The sequence below is a fragment of the Lissotriton vulgaris genome, chromosome 6 (genome assembly GCF_964263255.1).
Source record: "Lissotriton vulgaris chromosome 6, aLisVul1.2, whole genome shotgun sequence".
NCBI lineage: Eukaryota > Metazoa > Chordata > Amphibia > Caudata > Salamandridae > Lissotriton > Lissotriton vulgaris.
Genome location: NC_141694.1, coordinates 1,829,096,307 through 1,829,114,825, shown reverse-complemented (window position 1 = coordinate 1,829,114,825; position 18,519 = coordinate 1,829,096,307). Strand labels below are relative to the sequence as shown.

The 18,519-nt window shown below is 46.8% G+C and overlaps 1 protein-coding gene across 1 annotated transcript in view; it reads right to left on the bottom strand.

Moving 5' to 3' along the window:
* LOC147709579 (adhesion G protein-coupled receptor F3-like) overlaps positions 1–16,809 on the bottom strand; it is a 54,323-nt gene extending 37,514 nt beyond the window's left edge. Inside the window, exon 1 of the mRNA XM_086926050.1 lies at positions 16,715–16,809. Within this exon, the coding sequence (XP_086782176.1) occupies positions 16,715–16,809 (95 nt within the window). The remainder of the gene's footprint in view (positions 1–16,714) is intronic.
* Between the last annotated feature and the right edge of the window lie 1,710 nt (positions 16,810–18,519).

The window sequence follows — 18,519 nt, the reverse complement described above, 5'->3', positions numbered from 1 at the left end:
CATTCCGATACTATCCCACATTGTGACAACATTGGGTTCAAAGGTCCAGTGATTTCAATCCTGTGATGTAATTGGGACAAAAGACATGCAGCGGGACAATGATTTTTGGTGAAGAGACCATATTGAAATTTTGAAGACTAATAGCAAATTAGAAGCAACTAATTTGACTTATTCTCTAGCACGAATGCAAAAAAAAGAAACAAGCTTTGGTAAATGCATTATGTTTTGTCTATGTGATTGATAATTTTTAAGTTGGTGAGCCGTTGTGCAATGTAGGTTACAGAAACTCTATAAAAGCGTTATAACGTGTTTTTTGGGAAAGGCAATATATTGTGCAGTATCTGCTGGTCATATAAAGTGGTGAAAGCCAGTGTTAATCTTTTTGTTGAAAAATGGCTCCATACATTGCCAGCGCACACATTGCCCAATTCCTTTTCATGCCTATTCTTTCTTGTTCTGCAATAAAAGTTGGTGCCACTGTGTACACGGTGCTGGGGATTATTATGTAAGTATTTGATTTTGCCTGCTTCTTCACTGGCAAAACAAAAAGACTGGCAGGCAACGCCAGACCTGTTGGCATTGCCAATGCTTGTTTAGCATAAATTTGCGTCACAAGCATTTAGTGAAAAAGGACAAATTACCATGTTTCACAGTTCCTACACTGAGGCCTGCTTAAGACCCCGGCCCTCCACTCTTTCTTCCCTGTTCGTTCTTGTCCCAGGATACTTGATGCAACTTCAGGAAAAGAGGTGAAAAAAACAAAAAACGAAACTTGAAGTCAAGAGTAAGGTCTAGGAAGAGATGGCCACTTTGGTAATGCAGTGAATAAGAGTCATGCTAATCAGTGTATTAAGTGGTTCATTTCCACGTAAGGCCCCATCAATTTGCATACAAGTTGAATTTATGAACACCACCTCAAATGCTATTTTGTGTCGACCTTGCATTTCGCTCCACGCCCTGTTGCATCATGTTCTCTCCTAGAGTTATTCTTAAAACCGTAAAAATATTATGCATTGCATCATGTGACAAGGCGTGCAGTTGTGTCGGAATGGCGTTTCCAATTGCCCATCTCTGCTGATGCGTTCTCGTTGCAGCTGACTGTACAAGCTCTTCTCAGTGCATAAGACAAAAGTGGAGCAGTTATTTTTTCTACTGTCTCTTGTTATTTGCACAGTGTATCAATGAAAGGGGATAACAACTGCCTTCTGTTCAACACTGAAAGGGAGCCGGGTGCAAGCAATGACGGGGCGGGGCAGGGAATTGCGGATGCAAGGAATGACAGGGCTGGAGGCGGATTCCAGCAACCTTAGGGGATGAGGGGAGAACAGTATCAAAACAAGCATTTGCAATGCAATTAACAAAGTTTAAAGTTGTTGGTATTGTAAATGGCACTGTTTTTTATCCATTTCTTTTTAAAAGAGTCCGTGGAGCATTATTTATTCTACTTTTATGTAGCGCTATGTTCCAATGTCTTAGACGTCGCAGCGCTAAAAGTAACAGTTGGTACAGAAAACGCCATGTTGCTTAAGTAACTGGGTTTTAATAATGTAATGAAGAAACGTCTGCATTGTAGAAAAAAAGCTGCTATTGGAAATAACAATGCCTTTTATTTTTGTTTTGTTTTTAAAGACATAAATAAAAGGCATTGTAATTTACAATGCCAATAGCTTAAACTCTAGTTACTGCCAGGTTTAGAGCGTATAAAATGTTATTATGCAGTATTGTGACCTCAGATCGAGAGTGACCTTTGGTAGTGCTCCTATCCCGAATTCAGCAAACTGTCAGCAGGACAGTACTGATAGTGCCACTTTTGATCTATCATTAACAATGCTAAAAAAGTAATCCCAAAGTACCAGCCACATATATTAAAGACACATTCCTGTTACGTAGAAACTAAAGGCTAGATGTAGGTAAACCTTTTTTACCGATTCTAAAATACCGAATTTTAACAATTCGGTATTTTAGAATCGCTAAATTAGATGTAGGTAATAATTCTGTATTTTTTACCGAATCGGTAAGATTCGGTAATTACCGAATCAGTATTTGCCATTGATTCCTATGGGCCTGGAGGCCCATAGAAATAAATGTCAATTACAGAATCGGTAATTACCGATTCGGTAAATACCGAATAATTCAAGGGTGGCAGGGTGCCACTTTGAGACCCTGTTGCACCCCTGATTAGGGCTTGCGTGCCATGTGGCACACATACATGCCCCTAGGGCCCTTAGTGCATGTATGTGTGCCAAATGGCACCGGTGTACATGCACAGATTTGCATATACACAGGTATTCTTTATTCACCACCAACTAATAGTTGGTGGTAAATAACGAATCCTTAAAGCCCTCTGGCACTGTTTACAGTGCCACCTACATCTCAAAATACAGATTCGGTAATTTTACCAAATCGGTAAATTACCGATACGGTAAAATTACTGAATCTGTATTTTAAGATGACCTACATCTCAGTATCCGGTATTTTCAGCCGTTACCGACCGGTATTTGGATACCTACATCTGGCCCTAAATGTCTTATTATTCTTGCTGGCTCTGCTGATGGTGGGTGCCTAAACTCAGGAAAGCAGATCATAAGTTAATTGTTTAATGTATCATTTTTTTTAGGTCTTTAGCCTCTTTGAGTTTCTCCCGGCCTTCTGTGCAGATATTTCCAAAAGATAGGTCATTTTGCTAGGATTACTTTGCAAGTATTAAGGAAAACTTACGTGTGCATTTGTTCTGGGATTTTTTGTGTGCAAGATATTTGTTCTGCCAGCTATGCTGTGCATATAATACCAAGGAATAGGGCAAGAGGTAGGTGATAAAGTGCTGAAGTGGCACATTTAAGAGTTTGCAGTGTAGCACCAAGCCCCTCCCCAATCTTCCATTCTCGTTGTACTTTACTCCAATGACCTCTGGGATCAAGTGTATTGGATGAATATTTCTGAATTAATGAGCTGTTACGGAGACTACACACAAGCTAAGTTCCTACAGAGTTGCCCTGTGCCTCCGAGCTCCATTCGGCTATGTGCTTGACCCACGAACTTTGGTCAGCAAGGAGGAATATCAAAGCAATGTTAGAGACTTTTTATGTATGTCGCGATAGTCTGGGTCTCTCAGCAGGAAATGTCTTAAACATTCTGTTATTGCATTTCAACCGGGAACCCATCCAGAGTGACCTTAATTCCTTTGGGCCGCTTCCCACCCAACATTAAATTAAAAGGTCTTGCTGGAGGGTAAAAAAATATATTTTCCTTTGTAGATATTTGAGTGAACTTAAGTAAGGTAAGAGGCGTTGGTCTTGTATGTCTTATCCACTAGGTAGTTGGTCACACAACAAGTCACTGGTGAACACAGCCTGCATGGGGCTGTTTTCTATGGCCAATATAAGGGTTAGGAGGGGGCCTCTTCTGTCCTAGAAGATATCTGCTTGGGAGGAAGTCAGTGGTGGGTATTTCAATGGCCATGCAATGTCCTCTTTTGTCCATTTACGTCATCAGGAGCCTCTTTCACCAGAGCGGACGTCTCGGGACGGAGGAGGCCGACACGAGCGATGAACATATACTCATGGAGGTTGCTTATGCCTAGAGATCATGTTATCAGTCAACTTTTCTGGTCAGTTTATCCTCCATTGAACCTCTATACCGTATATAAACATCAGGAACCTGGAGACGTCACATGGGTCACAGGGCTAGGATTTTATCTTGGTGGAGCTTCCTTTTAAATAAATTCAATGAAAGACCGGTCCTGAAATTGCATGAGCCATTTATATTGATAAATTGTCATAACCATTATGCACAGACTCTCTGGGTCTTGTCTCTAAAACAGAGTCAGAGCCTGTTTGAATATGTTAAAAGCGCATATCGAGCACACGTTGTTTTTCTTTTTATCTTTTCCATTTCTATATAACGAGGACTTGATCCCAAGTTATTGGGCGCGCTTTAATAAGCAACTGTTGCAATACACAAATACTCATTGCTTTTTCTTTCCCCAGGCACAGGGAGGTTAGGAGATTCGCCCAGAATCACATGGTGTTGAGCCGGCGCTGAGACTCGAACCTGGCTCCCCAGTTCCAAAGTCGGCAACTCCGGTTCTCCCATCTTGTAACCTAGGCACATTGTTCTATCAGGCCTTCTATTTGCTCAGATTCGGCTACTCTGGTCGAAAGAAAAACTGATATATTGCTGAACAAGTGGCAAATGTAGGTTTGGCAGTGATGTAAGCTGTACGACTTACCACTGTAGCACTGCTTACATCAGTGCCTTCTGCTTACGTCCGAACAAGTAACACTGAATTCGGTTTGTTCATGAAATTTGGACTGTTCTGAAGCGTTGCCCTTCCGTGCATAGAATATACCAGAAGTGTCACAGCAAACAGATGTGCGCGTGCATTCGTTAAAATGGTTTTTACTCATTCCTTTTTTTCAAGTATAACTATTTCATTATTCCATTTTTATGTGGCGCACATCGCAGGCTGGGTATGTTCATGTTTGGTGCTTCATAAGTGTTGAAGACCAGCTCAACTTGACTTCCCAAAGAGATTCGACCCTTTCTAGTGGTGTAGCAGAGAGTATGGCGCCTCAGTGAAATGTCTGGCAACAAAGATTTTTGTTTGATGACGCATACCTCACTCCACCCGTCCAAGAGTATTATCATAACAGAGCTCTGCCTTACCACCCCGACAACCCCCCCCCCCCCCCCTCCGGGCACATGTTGTCACACTTTCACATGGCACCACGCTCCCTGCCCGGATACCGCTGCTTGGCGCCTGACTCCCACTGCTTGCCTGCTACAATATTGCTGCCTTGGTATCGTAGCGCGTGTGAAGATTACACGCTGAGATTTGTGCCTGCTATTGTCATTTGCATTAATTCTGTGGCGCTTGCATTGCTGGAATTAAAAAATTAATAATTGTTGCCTGATTGCGCTTCTTCTCTGTGCCCCAATCTCGCCCTGTTTGTGATTCATTTACATCAGCCATTTTGTTTGTTGTGCCTCGTAGCCGGCCTCTCTGCCCCGCTCCCGCCTCCCAGCTGCCCCTCCCACCCACGGACTGATTAGGCTCCTCCCGGCAATTGCAGCGCAGTGACCTCTCTGACTCTGTGAGAGTTGGTCGCTCCGCACGCTCCCTGCCTGGATACCGCTGCTTGGCGCCTGACTCCCACTGCTTGCCTGCTACAATATTGCTGCCTTGGTATAGTAGCGCGTGTGAAGATTACACGCTGAGATTTGTGCCTGCTATTGTCATTTGCATTAATTCTGTGGCGCTCGCATTGCTGGAATTTAAAAATGAATAATTGTTGCCTGATTGCGCTTCTTCTGTGTGCCCCAATCTCGCCCTGTTTGTGATTCATTTACATCAGTCATTTTGTTTGTTGTGCTCGTAGCCGGCCTCTCCGCCCCGCTCCCGCCTCCCAGCTGCCCCTCCCACCCACGGACTGATTAGGCTCATCCCGTCGATTGCAGCGCTGTGACCTCTCTGACTCTGTGAGAGTCGGTCGCTCCCCACGCTCCCTGCCCGGATACCGCTGCTTGGCGCCTGACTCCCACTGCTTGCCTGCTACAATATTGCTGCCTTGGTATCGTAGCGCGTGTGAAGATTACACGCTGAGATTTGTGCCTGCTATTGTCATTTGCATTAATTCTGTGGCGCTCGCATTGCTGGAATTTAAAAATTAATAATTGTTGCCTGATTGCGCTTCTTCTGTGTGCCCCAATCTCGCCCTGTTTGTGATACATTTACGTCAGCCATTTTGTTTGTTGTGCCTCGTAGCCGGCCTCTCCGCCCCGCTCCCGCCTCCCAGCTGCCCCTCCCACGCTCCGCCGCCTCCACCACCCACTTATGACAGATGCTTTTGCGTGCAGCGTTCACGCGTAGCGGTCGCGCCCCAGTCGCGCCGAAGGTGCGCCAAAGGTAAGCCCGTCTACGCCCGTCCGCGCCTGGACCGCGCCCAGCGCCAGACCCCCTGGCCCTCGCAAAACGCACTCCACCCGCATAACGTATGACGCCGCTACCCTCTTAGCCCTTAACCCCGGACGCACACCACAATGCTACGAAGCTGTCCCAGGACATACCCACGGTCCCTTCGCTTGCCACTCCTGCAAGTTCACCTGCATCAAGACCCACACCAAATCCACTAACTCCAAACACAGCTCCGACTCTAACCACCTGAAGTGCATCCTGCTGAACACCCGCTTGGTCCACAGACACGCCACTGAACTCTGGGACCTACTCGACACTGCTTCACTTGACATCGCATTCCTTACAGAAACCTGGATGAACTCATCATCAGCACCCGACATCGCCATAGCCATCCCGGACGCTTACAAGATCATCCGAAAAGACCGCACCAACCAAACAGGAGGAGGCATCGCCATCGTCCATAAGAACACCATCAGAATCACGACCAGCGTCAACGATAACCTTGCAACCGCCGAACACCTCCACTTCCAGATCCACACCGACCCCAGAACCACACTTAGAGGCACCCTCATCTACAGACCACCAGGAACCCGTAAACAATTCAGTGAAGACATCACTGACTTCATCAGCCCACATGCCCTCACCTCCGAGAACTACATTCTACTGGGAGACCTCAACTTCCACCTGGAAAAGAAAAACGACAGCAACACCACCACCCTTCTGGACAACATGACCAATCTCGGACTCAAACAACTTGTTGACACCCCCACCCATGTAGCCGGACATACGCTCGACCCAATCTTCACCTCCAGCAAGCACATCTCCTTCGATCACACCACAGCTCTCCAGTGGACGGACCACAGTTGTGTTCACTTCAGCTACAAAACTACCTTGACCCACAACCCCCCACAACCTATTCCGCGAAGAAACTTGAACAAAATCACCACCGACCAACTCCTCACATCGCTCAACCAAAACCCTCCCGCCCTCTCATCGGACCCAAACCAAGCTGCCACCAAATTCAAACAATGGATCACTCACAGCGTTGACGAATTAGTACCCTTGAAAAACCACCAAACCAAACAGGGTAGCAAAAAAGCCCCCTGGTTCAACGATGACCTTAAGAAATCCAAGAAACTTTGCCGTACTCTCGAGAAAACATGGAGAAAAAACCCAACCACTGACAACCTAACCACCTTCAAGACAGCCACCCGCAAACACCACCAATTGATCCGATCCACCAAGAAATCAGCATTCAAGGATCGACTCGACAACAACGCCCATAACAGCAAGGAACTATTCAACATCGTCAAAGAATTTACCAACCCCACCGCAGCCTCAAACGACATTACTCCCTCCCAAGACCTCTGCGATTCGTTATCCTCTTTCTTCTACAACAAAATCGCCGACATACATAACAGCTTTGAGAACATTTCCAAAGTACAGTCCAGCACACCCACCTCCGAACCTAAACCGCCCTCTAACAACCTTAGTTCCTGGAACCCAATCACCACTGAAGACACCATCCACCTAATGAACTCCATCCATTCCGGTTCGCCAACCGACCCCTGTCACCACCACATCTTCAACAAAGCAGACTCCATCATCGCACCCCATCTCCGTGATGTCATCAACTGCTCCTTCAACTCCGCTACCTTCCCAGAAAGCTGGAAACACGCCGAACTCAGCGCCCTCCTGAAGAAACCCACAGCAGACCCCTCTGAACTTAAGAACTACCGCCCCATCTCCCTTCTCCCATTCCCTGCCAAAGTCATTGAGAAAGCCGTCAATAGCCAGCTCGCCGCCTTCCTTGAATCCAACTACTCCCTCGACACCTCACAGTCCGGTGTTTGAGCCAAACACAGCACCGAAACCGCCCTCATTGCAGCGACAGACGACATCCGAACGCTACTGGACAACGGAGAAACAGTCACCCTCATCCTACTCGACCTCTCCGCCGCCTTCAACACAGTCTGCCATAGCACCCTCATACAATGCCTCAGCAACGTCGGAATACAAGGAAAAGCTTTGGACTGGATCATCTCGTTCCTCGCCGGGAGAACCCAGAGAGTCTGGCTCACCCCATTCAAATCAGAGGCCACCAAAGTCATCTGCGGAGTACCACAGGATCATCACTCAGTCCCACCCTCTTCAACGTTTACATGAGTCCCCTCGCATCCATCGCACGACAACACAACCTTAACATCATCTCTTATGCTGACGACACCCAGCTGATCCTCTCCCTCACCAAAGACCCTAACACCGCCAAAACCAATCTTCACGAAGGCATGAAAGAAGTTGCCGAATGGATGAAAAACAGCCGCCTAAAACTCAACTCAGACAAAACGGAAGTCCTCATCCTAGGGTCATCCCCCTCTGCCTGGGACGACTCATGGTGGCCACCGGCCCTGGGCACAGCACCCATACCCACAGACCACGCACGTAACCTAGGCTTCATCCTAGACTCCTCCCTCTCGATGACCAGACAAGTCAACGCCGTCTCATCCTCTTGCTTCAACGTACTTCGTATGCTCAAAAAAATCTTCTGTTGGATCCCCACTGAAACTAGAAAGACTGTCACCCACGCACTGGTCACCAGCCGACTGGACTATGGAAACACCCTCTAAGCCGGAACCACAGCCAAATTACAGAAAAAACTCCAACGCATCCAAAACGCATCAGCCAGACTCATATTGGACATCCCTCGCCAAGTTCACATTACCGGTCACCTGAAAGACCTCCACTGGCTTCCCGTTAACAAGAGAATAACGTTCCGTATCCTCACCCACGCACACAAGGCCCTCTACAAACTAGGACCAGAATGCCTCAACACACGACTGTCCTTCTACACACCCACCCGCCAACTAAGATCCTCCAATCAAGCCCTCGCAGCAGTTCCGCGCATCCACAGATCCACCATAGGAGATACAGCCTGATTCATCATTCTCCCGTTTTGCGAGCCCCTAATAGCGATTCATAGCGAATCGCTATTAAGGACTCGCAAAACGTGATTCATGTAGAAATTGCATAAAGAAATGCGATTCCTACATATTCCTTATTTGCGATTAGCAATTTGCTATTCGCAAATAAGATAGCGATTTGAAGGGTGCCAGGGGTGTCCAAAGGACACCCTGTAGCACCCCTCAAATGAAATTTTACACAGGTGTTGCACACACACATGTCCAAAGGACATGTGTGTGTGTAACATGCAACTCAGAAAAATGCATTTAAATGCATTTTTCTGAGTTTTCGCAATTTACCACGAGGTCTGACCTCGCGGTAAATTGCGGCAAGAAATTGTGAATTCGCAAAATAAAATTGGATGATGAATTGCATTTAAGGAATCTCAAATAGAGATTCCTTAAATGTAATTCCTCGCAAAATTGCGAGATCGCAATTAGCGATTTTTACATTTGGGATGCTGAATCCCAAATGCAAAAATCGCTCTCGCAAAGGGCCAGATTCTCAGAATCTGGCCCTTTGCGAGCGCAATTTTGTTTGATGAATCGGGCGGTTAGATCCTTCTCCTACCTGGCGGCCAAGACCTGGAATTCTCTCCCCTCTCACCTTCGCCTTACACAGAACCACATTTCCTTCAGAAAGGAACTTAAAACCTGGCTATTCGATAAATAATCCACCCCTCCCCTAAGCACCTTGAGACCCTCTGGGTGAGTAGTGCGCTATACAAATTCCTGAACTTGAACTTGAACTTTCCGAGGGACGGTCTCTATGTTTAAGTGACCCTCGTTGGCCACCAGGCCCCGTTTCTGTGGACATTATGCAGATTTCACCTTTGGAGAGATTGTGCCATCGACCCCAGCAGTCTGTGTGCAGACCTGTGCTCCGACAGAGCACAAGGACGTCCTCTGGGAGGCATGACTCAGTATGACTCAGAAGCGTCCAGAGGGCGGGTTACCGAGGAGGCGTGAGCAGCGTTTCGCGTATAGCTGATTCATCTTGCCTTGTATAATAGTGAGTTGGGGCTGTAGGAAGGGGGCTGCATCAACCACAGGCACCGACCAGGTCTTCCTGGCACTTCAGGAACCCACTACTTTAGAGCCATGACACACGGCTTGCACAGCGCGAGGGGTGGGAGGCAGGGGGACAGGCCGGCAGCAGGAGGAGGAGGTGGTGTCAAGGGGGAGGGAAGAACAGACACTGGGAAAACCCAGTCGGTTCCACGTACACATCTTTGGGGCCGGGATTAGAAGCAGTGGTTCGGGAGGCGGGCATGGGCTGGGGGCATCACGAACTGCCGTCCTCTTCCTGGAGCTGACAGCGCTGCTTTCCGGTGACCGAGTGAGTATTTGGGAGCGGGGATAATACCGGAGTATCCGAGTTGAAAACGCTGGCTGCATTTTAAGATCTGAAATGGAAAGTGAAACTGCATGCTCACTTGTCTGGGAAGCGGGTCAGGAGATGTGCACACCGCGTGCGCGTGGCTGTACGTGCGCGTACACCTGCTCAAATCGCCAAAAGCTCTGTGGGTGCCCATCTCCTGTCCCACTTCCGAGGCAAGTCAGCAACAATAAGGTCTCGCTGGCTACAGTTTTTCGCGCTGCCTTGCCAGGTACGAGACCTAAACATGCACTCATGGGGAGTGCTACAGATTAAATGAACAAAAAGAGCGAAGGGCAGGACAGAGGATGTGGCGGAATGGCCAGAACTGCTGACCTTGGAGCTGGGGAGCCGGGTATGAGTCTCTGCTTCGGTTTACAAGTACCCTAGCAATGTGTGCTAAAAAAGTTTAAATAAAAGACATCGGAGAAAGCAGTAAAAAATGTCATACAGAACCAGAGAAACAAAAAAAACAAAAAGCAAGCTCTAAATACATGCAGCCAGGGAAAGTGAAAGGTATGAAGCAATAACCAAAAGAAAAAAAATTCAAACCACCAACGCAGATGGGAATGAGTTTTTAGGCCTCGGGAAACTGATTAGAGAGTCATAGATGGGAGAACAGGCTACAACCAATAGAAACTGAGGAAAACAAACTGTCAAGCAACAGACCAATAGGAACTGAAAGCGAGATGTAAGTCCCATTTAAGATAAATTAGAAACAATGCATTCCACAAGAACAGCACAAGCGCTGTGCAGGCGAAATCTAAGAAAAGTAGTTTCCGAATTTTGAGCAGAAGGAGGTTATAAATATGTCATTCAATAGCAATAAAGTTAAAACCAGTGGTAAGCAGTGGTCCGGCTCTCAGACCACTGTAGGTTTTCGGTAAATTCACAAGAGGCTTTTGCCTAGAGACGGCTATAAGCTGTCTGGTAGGAGAGACCTTAAAATGTCTTCTTAAATATTTCCACTCAAGAAATACCTGATTAGATATAAGTTTAAAAAAAGTTTTGCCACGCTTTCTGTGCAGTTAATAATTTTTGCTTTTGGCAAATACTAATTTAATTCTATTGTTTCCTTGTTTCAGATATGCCTTCAAGAGTATCCAAACTGGGGTTTGTCGCAAGGGGAGCGTTGTGATTCTGGCTTCCACTAATGTGCTTTGCAGGGGGTTGATTCACCCTTCATTAAACCTTGCTGTGTTACTGACTTAAGTCAGGCAACACAGTCAGAGAATCTTTCAAACTGCTCTCTGTCCCTGGTACCTTGAGAGGGCCGGTGTGAAGGTGAGCCTTCACAGCAAAGTGTAAATGTTCGTGCTCACCCGACCCTCTCTCAAAACCAGGACATTTGATAATTTTTTTTGCGATAAGTGTCAGACACCCGGACATTTCCCGAAAAATCGGGACTGTCCTGGCAAATCCGGGACGATCGGTCACTCTAAATTAGTGAGTACAGGTGTTGTGTAATATGTGGTATCCCCTCGGGATCGTGTATCCCCCAGCTTCGGCACCCTTCGGTCGGCCTGCCCTATTGGACAGCTCAGACGGGCCCACAAGCAGCCCCTCCCACCTCAGTAGAGGCAGCCTCTGCTGAAACAGGCAGAAGCAGCAGCGCACCGAGCCGAGAAGCAATTCACACTTCGAACTGCTTTAGCGTTTACTGGGACGACACGCAAAAGGGTGTCAATAAATAACTTCACTCTTTCATTTGTTTAATCTGCCGTGACCTCTGACTATTTGAAGGGATCGCCTAATACCTAAATGTAAATCAAAGGACACACATAACGGGATATCTGGAATACAAAACGAAACGAAAATATTACTTTGACCTCTGACTATTTGAAGGGATAGCCTTATAATAACAACTAAATGTAAAACAAAGGACAAAAATAACGGGCTATATGACTTGCACAACGAAACGAAAACATTTCTTTAGGAAAATGGGATGAAATAAAGGAAGAGGTGTGGCGCCGCGGCTAGGGCGACTGACTCCGCAAGCTTGGGATCACGGTTCGATCCGCGGTGCCATGTTTACAAATGTGGATTGTTTTTTTTTTTTATTATTAAACACGAGTTAACCATAATTAAAAGGGAGATGAAAGTTTCACAGTGATGGAAAAACCAAGGAAATAATGCAAAAAAAGTGAGAGATTGCATGACAGGAAAACGGTGAAAGAAAATATTTTGGCTTTTTAATAAAAAAAAGATTCAAAGTCTTAAAGATACTACATGGACAGAAAAGCCCCTGCATGAGCTGGACTTTGAAAATGTTTGTATTTAACATTTGGAAGCTTTGACATTAATAGGTCACATGACAGTGCTGCACTAAGAGATACTTATTAAAAGTGATGGTGCTTTCCACATGAATTTGGAATCATTTCTCCCCCGCCCATACACTGGTGACAGTGCCATGAGTAAAATAAGAGGCAGGACAGTTTTTATTTGAACCCTGTCGGCATCCCAGTTCACTATAAAGCAGCATTATGGTCTATTAAGTCAAACACAGTGGGCTTTTGTGCAGCTGGTATTCTGAAATCACATATTTGAAAGTGCTATGCCTAAGATCACAAAATGTAAGCGGGGACGCCATGATTTATCCAGGCCTACTGGTTTCTCTTTCTGAAAATCGGTCACTAAATGGGTATTATTTTGTCTCCTTATTATGTTAAGGCTTTGTTTTGACCTCTTTGTGCATTTTTCTGTAATTTTTATATAACGCAAACTTAACGCCCAAGACACTGGAGCGCTTTATATCAGCAATATGTACATTAAACATGGTCACATTTCTTTTGGCTTGGGTAGGTTGGGATTTGCCCAGACCGTTGAGCAGATGTTGAGACTTGAACCTGATTACCCATTTCCAATGCTGACAGCTCTGGCCGTAAATGTCAGGGTAGAGCAGCGACGAGCAGAAGGGTAGGGCATTTGGTACCTGCTATCTGTGTCCTGGGTCACACATATCTGCCAAGGTTTCAGACTGCTTATGTGCGACATTTTCATAATTTCAGTGTAATTGTGAGTGACATTTAACGACTATGAGGGACATTTTCTTGGGAACAAAATCAAGCAATGAAGATAAGGGAAACATATATAAATATCAGAAACGACACCCATTTGAGCAACAAGAAGCTCTAAAAAGATCTGAAAACTGCTGGAAGGTACCAGAAATGGAAGGGTGTTAGTGACCTTGCAACTTGATTGTAGTTAAACAAATACGTAAGCATGATATTACCAGACTGTAGGATTGGTAATGTGAGCACATCAGGCGGATCGAATGTCTTCTAAAAAATGCAAATATAAACTGTAGCATAAAGTACAAACAAAAGCTGCATTGCTGATTTCGATTACATTCGGGAGCCGGGAGCAAATATATGAAGGTTAGGGAGTTAGACCTCAGCTGATGGCTATAAAGCAACATTAAATTGTGCCAAGGCAGGTGAACTGCTTTCCAAAAGTAGCCCTATAATGTGTTGCATTTTCACCCATTTATGACATTTCTTATCCAATGTAAACTTGCATTCTTGGACATCTAGTTAAACTTTTCTTTGTACTGTTGACTGAAAAGCCAGACCTTACTGAAGATGTTTGATACGACAGATTATGAAATGATAAATAAAAGTTGTTTTAAAAACAAGAAGCTATATAATGTATTCCGTTATTGAAACATGATGCTCCGCATGTTGTGTACTCATTAGAGTCAAGTCAAGTCAAGTTAGAGAATTTATATAGCGCACTACATACCCATAGGGTCTCAAGGCGCTTGAGGAGGGGTGGGGAATTACTTGTCAAATATCCACGTTTTAAGTTGCTTTCTGAATGCTAGGTGGTTCTGGGTAAGGCGAAGGTAAGTGGGAAGTGAGTTCCAGGTTTTAGCTGCCAGGTAGGAGAAGGATCTACCTCCCATGGTGGTTTTGTTGATGCGAGGTACAGTGGCAAGGGCTTGGTTGGATGATCGTAGCTGGCGGGAGGGGGTGTAGAAGGAAAGTCGTGTGTTGAGGCATTCTGGTCCGATTTCGTAGAGTGCTTTGTGTGCGTGGGTTAGGAGCCGGAAAGTGATCCTCTTATTGACGGGAAGCCAGTGGAGGTTTTTCAGGTGACCAGAGATATGTTCTTTACGTGGGATGTCTAATATGAGCCTGGCTGAGGCGTTTTGGATCCGTTGGAGTTTTTTCTGGAGTTTAGCGGTAGTACCGGCGTAGAGGGTGTTTCCATAGTCCAGTCGGCTCGTGACCAGAGCGTGGGTGACCGTTTTCCTAGTTTCCATTTGTACATGTTGCTGACACCACAGCATTAAGGCTAAATCTTTGGTTCTTTAAAGCGTGTGTATCCCTTATTCTGAGAAAGAATTCACCCAGCATGTTCCTAATGCCTGTGCATGGGCCCTTATTACCTAATTATCTCCTGCTAGGTCACCGTGTTATTAATTAGAGTACGCCGTTCACCCTTCCTGCACATATAACATCGCAGACAGGTCACTGCCTTTATATATAGGTGCTACTGCTTGCAACCCTTGCTACATCTGTGGCATCTTTCACCTTTCTAGGGTTTGGAGGGATCCTGCCGTTGGGGGCGTACACATGTGTACAGACCTGCCCAGAGTTGTGCTGATTGCTTCGGGCAGGTGCACCCGACCGCGGGGGACCCAGTGCTCCACAGTAGCGGTTCTCGCCCATCAGAGGCAAGCAAGGTTCCTCTAGACCATCCAATGGCACTAGACTAGGCTGCAGGATCATGCACACTGCCCCGGAGCACCTACTCTGACAGAATGAGGAGGTGCTACATTACACCGGGGTTTCAGAAGCAGAGGCCGAACGTACTGCGCACCCTCCCAAGGATCCCCTGCCACTGCCTCCTTCTTCTTTTGGGCTCAGCCCAATGCCTCTGAAGTGTATTGCAGCACCACAGTGACTAAAATCACATCAGGGAGCATTGCCCAAAGGAATAGGTAGCTTTATGAAAGACACAGGACCTTGTGCCTTTGTATCAGAGGAAGAGACGTGAATTACAAAACGAATGACATTACAGAAAGCTGCCAGACTCTGAAGCTGTGAAAATCACATACCTGGAGGCGAGATTGCAGTGTTATAGTACCAAAACACCACTCCAGAGCCGGACGCAAGTACGATGGGAGGCCGTCCGGGTGATCATTACACTGCTGAGTCCCCTCCGGCCCTAGAGGTACAATGCGGTAGGAGTTGCAGCACTGGCAGCAAGCTCCCAGCTGCCAGTAGGATTCCAAAGTTAAGCTATGCTGCACCTGCTGCTTGGAGGTGTGGGTATCACAAAGTGGGTCCTGCAAGGTTTTCTCAGCAGTAGCGATTGGGCAATGGCGCTCATGACGTCCTAAGTTAATCAGAGAGGCGACGCCGGAGAGACGGGTGAGTGTCATGTTCTACTTTGTAGGCAGCAGAGTGAGTTGACACAGCCACCAAGCCTGCCACAAACAGTGCCGACGTGCTGCTGCCAGCTAACAGGCTTTACTCTGTCAGTGTTGTTTAATTAGCAGCGCACACCTCCGGCTTGCTAACCACACTGAAATGCCTTAATCTACTGCCGTATGCATGGAACTTGGCTGGGCACATGACTGCGAGTTACTTGCTGTTGGTCTTTGTGTATTCCTCCCATGAGAACAAAGGGGATTAGGTGTTGGAAGACTTAGCCAGCCTCCCTGGATGGCTGGGGGCAGAGCTGTTCCCTGTCCACCTACAGTTGAAAGGGCTGTCTCCAGCACACACACTAAGGAACCTGGTACTGGCCTTCCCCAGACTTCTTGGAACCTTGGTAGGTTAAGGGATGAACTTTCCGGAAGCAGATGTAGGGGTAGCAAGGGAAATCCCCCCATTTCATAGACTGGCACTAGGTATAAATATTGCACCCCAGAACACCTCTTCAGTACATTTCTGACCTTGTGGAAGACTTTAGAAGGAATTCCTGGACTCCTAGTGGACCACCCTGTTGCTTGATGCCTGCCTTGGTTCCGGAGGTCTGCACTGCTGCCACTAGAGGACTGCTCTGCTTCTTGAGGACCTTGCTTCCCAGAGGACTTCCCTGCTGTTAGAGGCCTGCCTTGATGCTTGAAGGAGAACTGGACCAACGCCATGAACGCAGGACCACCAAACAGGAGTTCAAGAAATAGTTGGCTGGCCTTCTGTGTGAGCTACAGGGGCATGATCCAGCGACCTTGAAATCTACACCTCATCTCTGCTGGAGTGAGTTTAAACCCCTCCCACCCACCAAATGGTGCCTCCCAGGTTTGGCACTCTTGAAAGTGGTGTTACAGGTCATTCTCCTGCCTAGCCGTAAAACGTGGGACTTCTAAAAAGTTTTACCGAAAGTACTAGAAGAACTGACAGAAGACAAGGAGCTACCTTACAGTGGATCCACCCAAGGTGAATTGCTAGTTGGTCTGACTTTGCAGTAGCTCTTGCTACACTATTCTATGCAGCAGCAAATCCTGCTCACCAGAACCTCTCAGTGACAGTGTCTGGCCTCATGGAGCTCTCGTCTGCTACAGATTGTTGCTCTATCACGCTGGAGGTTTCTGGCTTCCAAACCATTGTCTAAGTCCAAAGGTAAACATTTTCACAGGGCTCGATGGTGACTAGCTCCCCATTGATGGAGACTGTAGGAAGCTGGCTCTAAATATAGTATACCAAAGTGAGGTATAGTGTGCACAGAGTCCAGTGGATCCCCAAAAGTAGGCAGAGGTATAAGTAGATAGTACCTTACTCTCTATTTGTGTAGCGTGGTTGAGCAGTAAGGCCTTATCAGAGGGTAGTGCTAAGCATTTATTGTACACACTCAGGCAAGGAATGATTTCACACACAGAAGGACTGAACACAGACCAATTTGTTTATATAAAAATATTATTTAGTTGTAGTTTATTTTTCTAGAACCAAGCCAGGCCTGGAACAGGTTTGTATAGGAATACTTTGTAGAAATATATGCAATCAAATGACACTTCAAATGCAGTGAATCAATATACAGTCGGATTACTTTGTAAGTACTTTTCTTACTCAACCAGGTATCGGACAATACCAGGCTGGTACATTTCCTGTGGGAAGGAAGAAAACGGTCAATGTTTTTGCAAATTCGTTACAGTTTTTATAATGTACTCACAAGCGAATATTTAGTTCTCTGAAAGCAGAACTGGGTTTTATGGGTCCGCGGGTAAGAGTTAGTACACGGGGGTCGCAGCGAGTTGCATTACCAGCGGGTCCGAGGCGGCCGAGTGCGGAGTGCCAGGTCCGTTTGTTAGCCAATGGGCTAACATGGCTGTGGGAGTGGGGGACTGTGGCAAGCAGGCCACCATGTTGGATAAACAAAGACTCCTAGAGTTAGGGCAGCACAGTGGCCAAATGGCCCACACAAGAACTACACCGCCAGCGGCACAGAGACAGCTGGGTGTAGGATGCGGTCCTGGCTGTGGTTGCAGGCATCGGTCAAGGATCCCTCTGAATCGGTCATTGGCTGTAGGCGAATGAGATCTTTGGGAGTGGCTGCTTTTGGGTATGCTACTTTCGATGATGGAGTCAGTCGGACAGTTGGGGTTGATTCCTCTTCACCACTTCTGCTCAGAGTCGTTTGGGGTGTTTGCCTTTGGTTACGGTTGTGGGGAGTTCTTCCGTTGACGACTGCAGTTTGGTTTTTAGGAGCTTGCTTGTCGGGGTCACTATGATCCAGGCATGGATCGCTGGTAGGACCTCGTTGAGAGTTTGATTCACTCCGGCTCAGGCTCGAGTTGCCAGTTGCAGAGTGGAGGTGAGCCACAGAGTCTGCCAGAGTCAGTGTTGGTTTGGCTTGAGCAAGTCTGAAGCTCACATGTTGACAAAAGTCCTTTTGGGATTAGAAGGCAGGGCGAGTTCTTTTGGTTTTTGGAAGACTGCTGACTGCAGGACACACAAAGGTTTTTTTTGAGGAGTCTGAGGACGGGAAAGGCCAGTAGGGCTGGAGCCAAGTCAATAGTTTTCCTCCTCTTCTTCACTCCGCATGGCTGTTCGGTCCTTCTTCTTTTCTCCTATTTGACTCTGATCTGAGGAGGCAAGTTTTGGGGTTGCCCTTAAATACTAAATTTAGGGGCGTTACTGGTAGGGACAAGTCGGGCCAATGGGCCTCTTCCTTGGTGTGGGTACACCCCCTATTGTGCCACCCTCCAGTGGGAATGGGACCTAGGCCTCACTCTGGTTGGTGGGGTCCCCCCATCTGCAAGATGGCGAGGACTCAAAGTTGTGCTTCACCTCGCCTGCCCCCGAGTGGTGGGGTTGGCA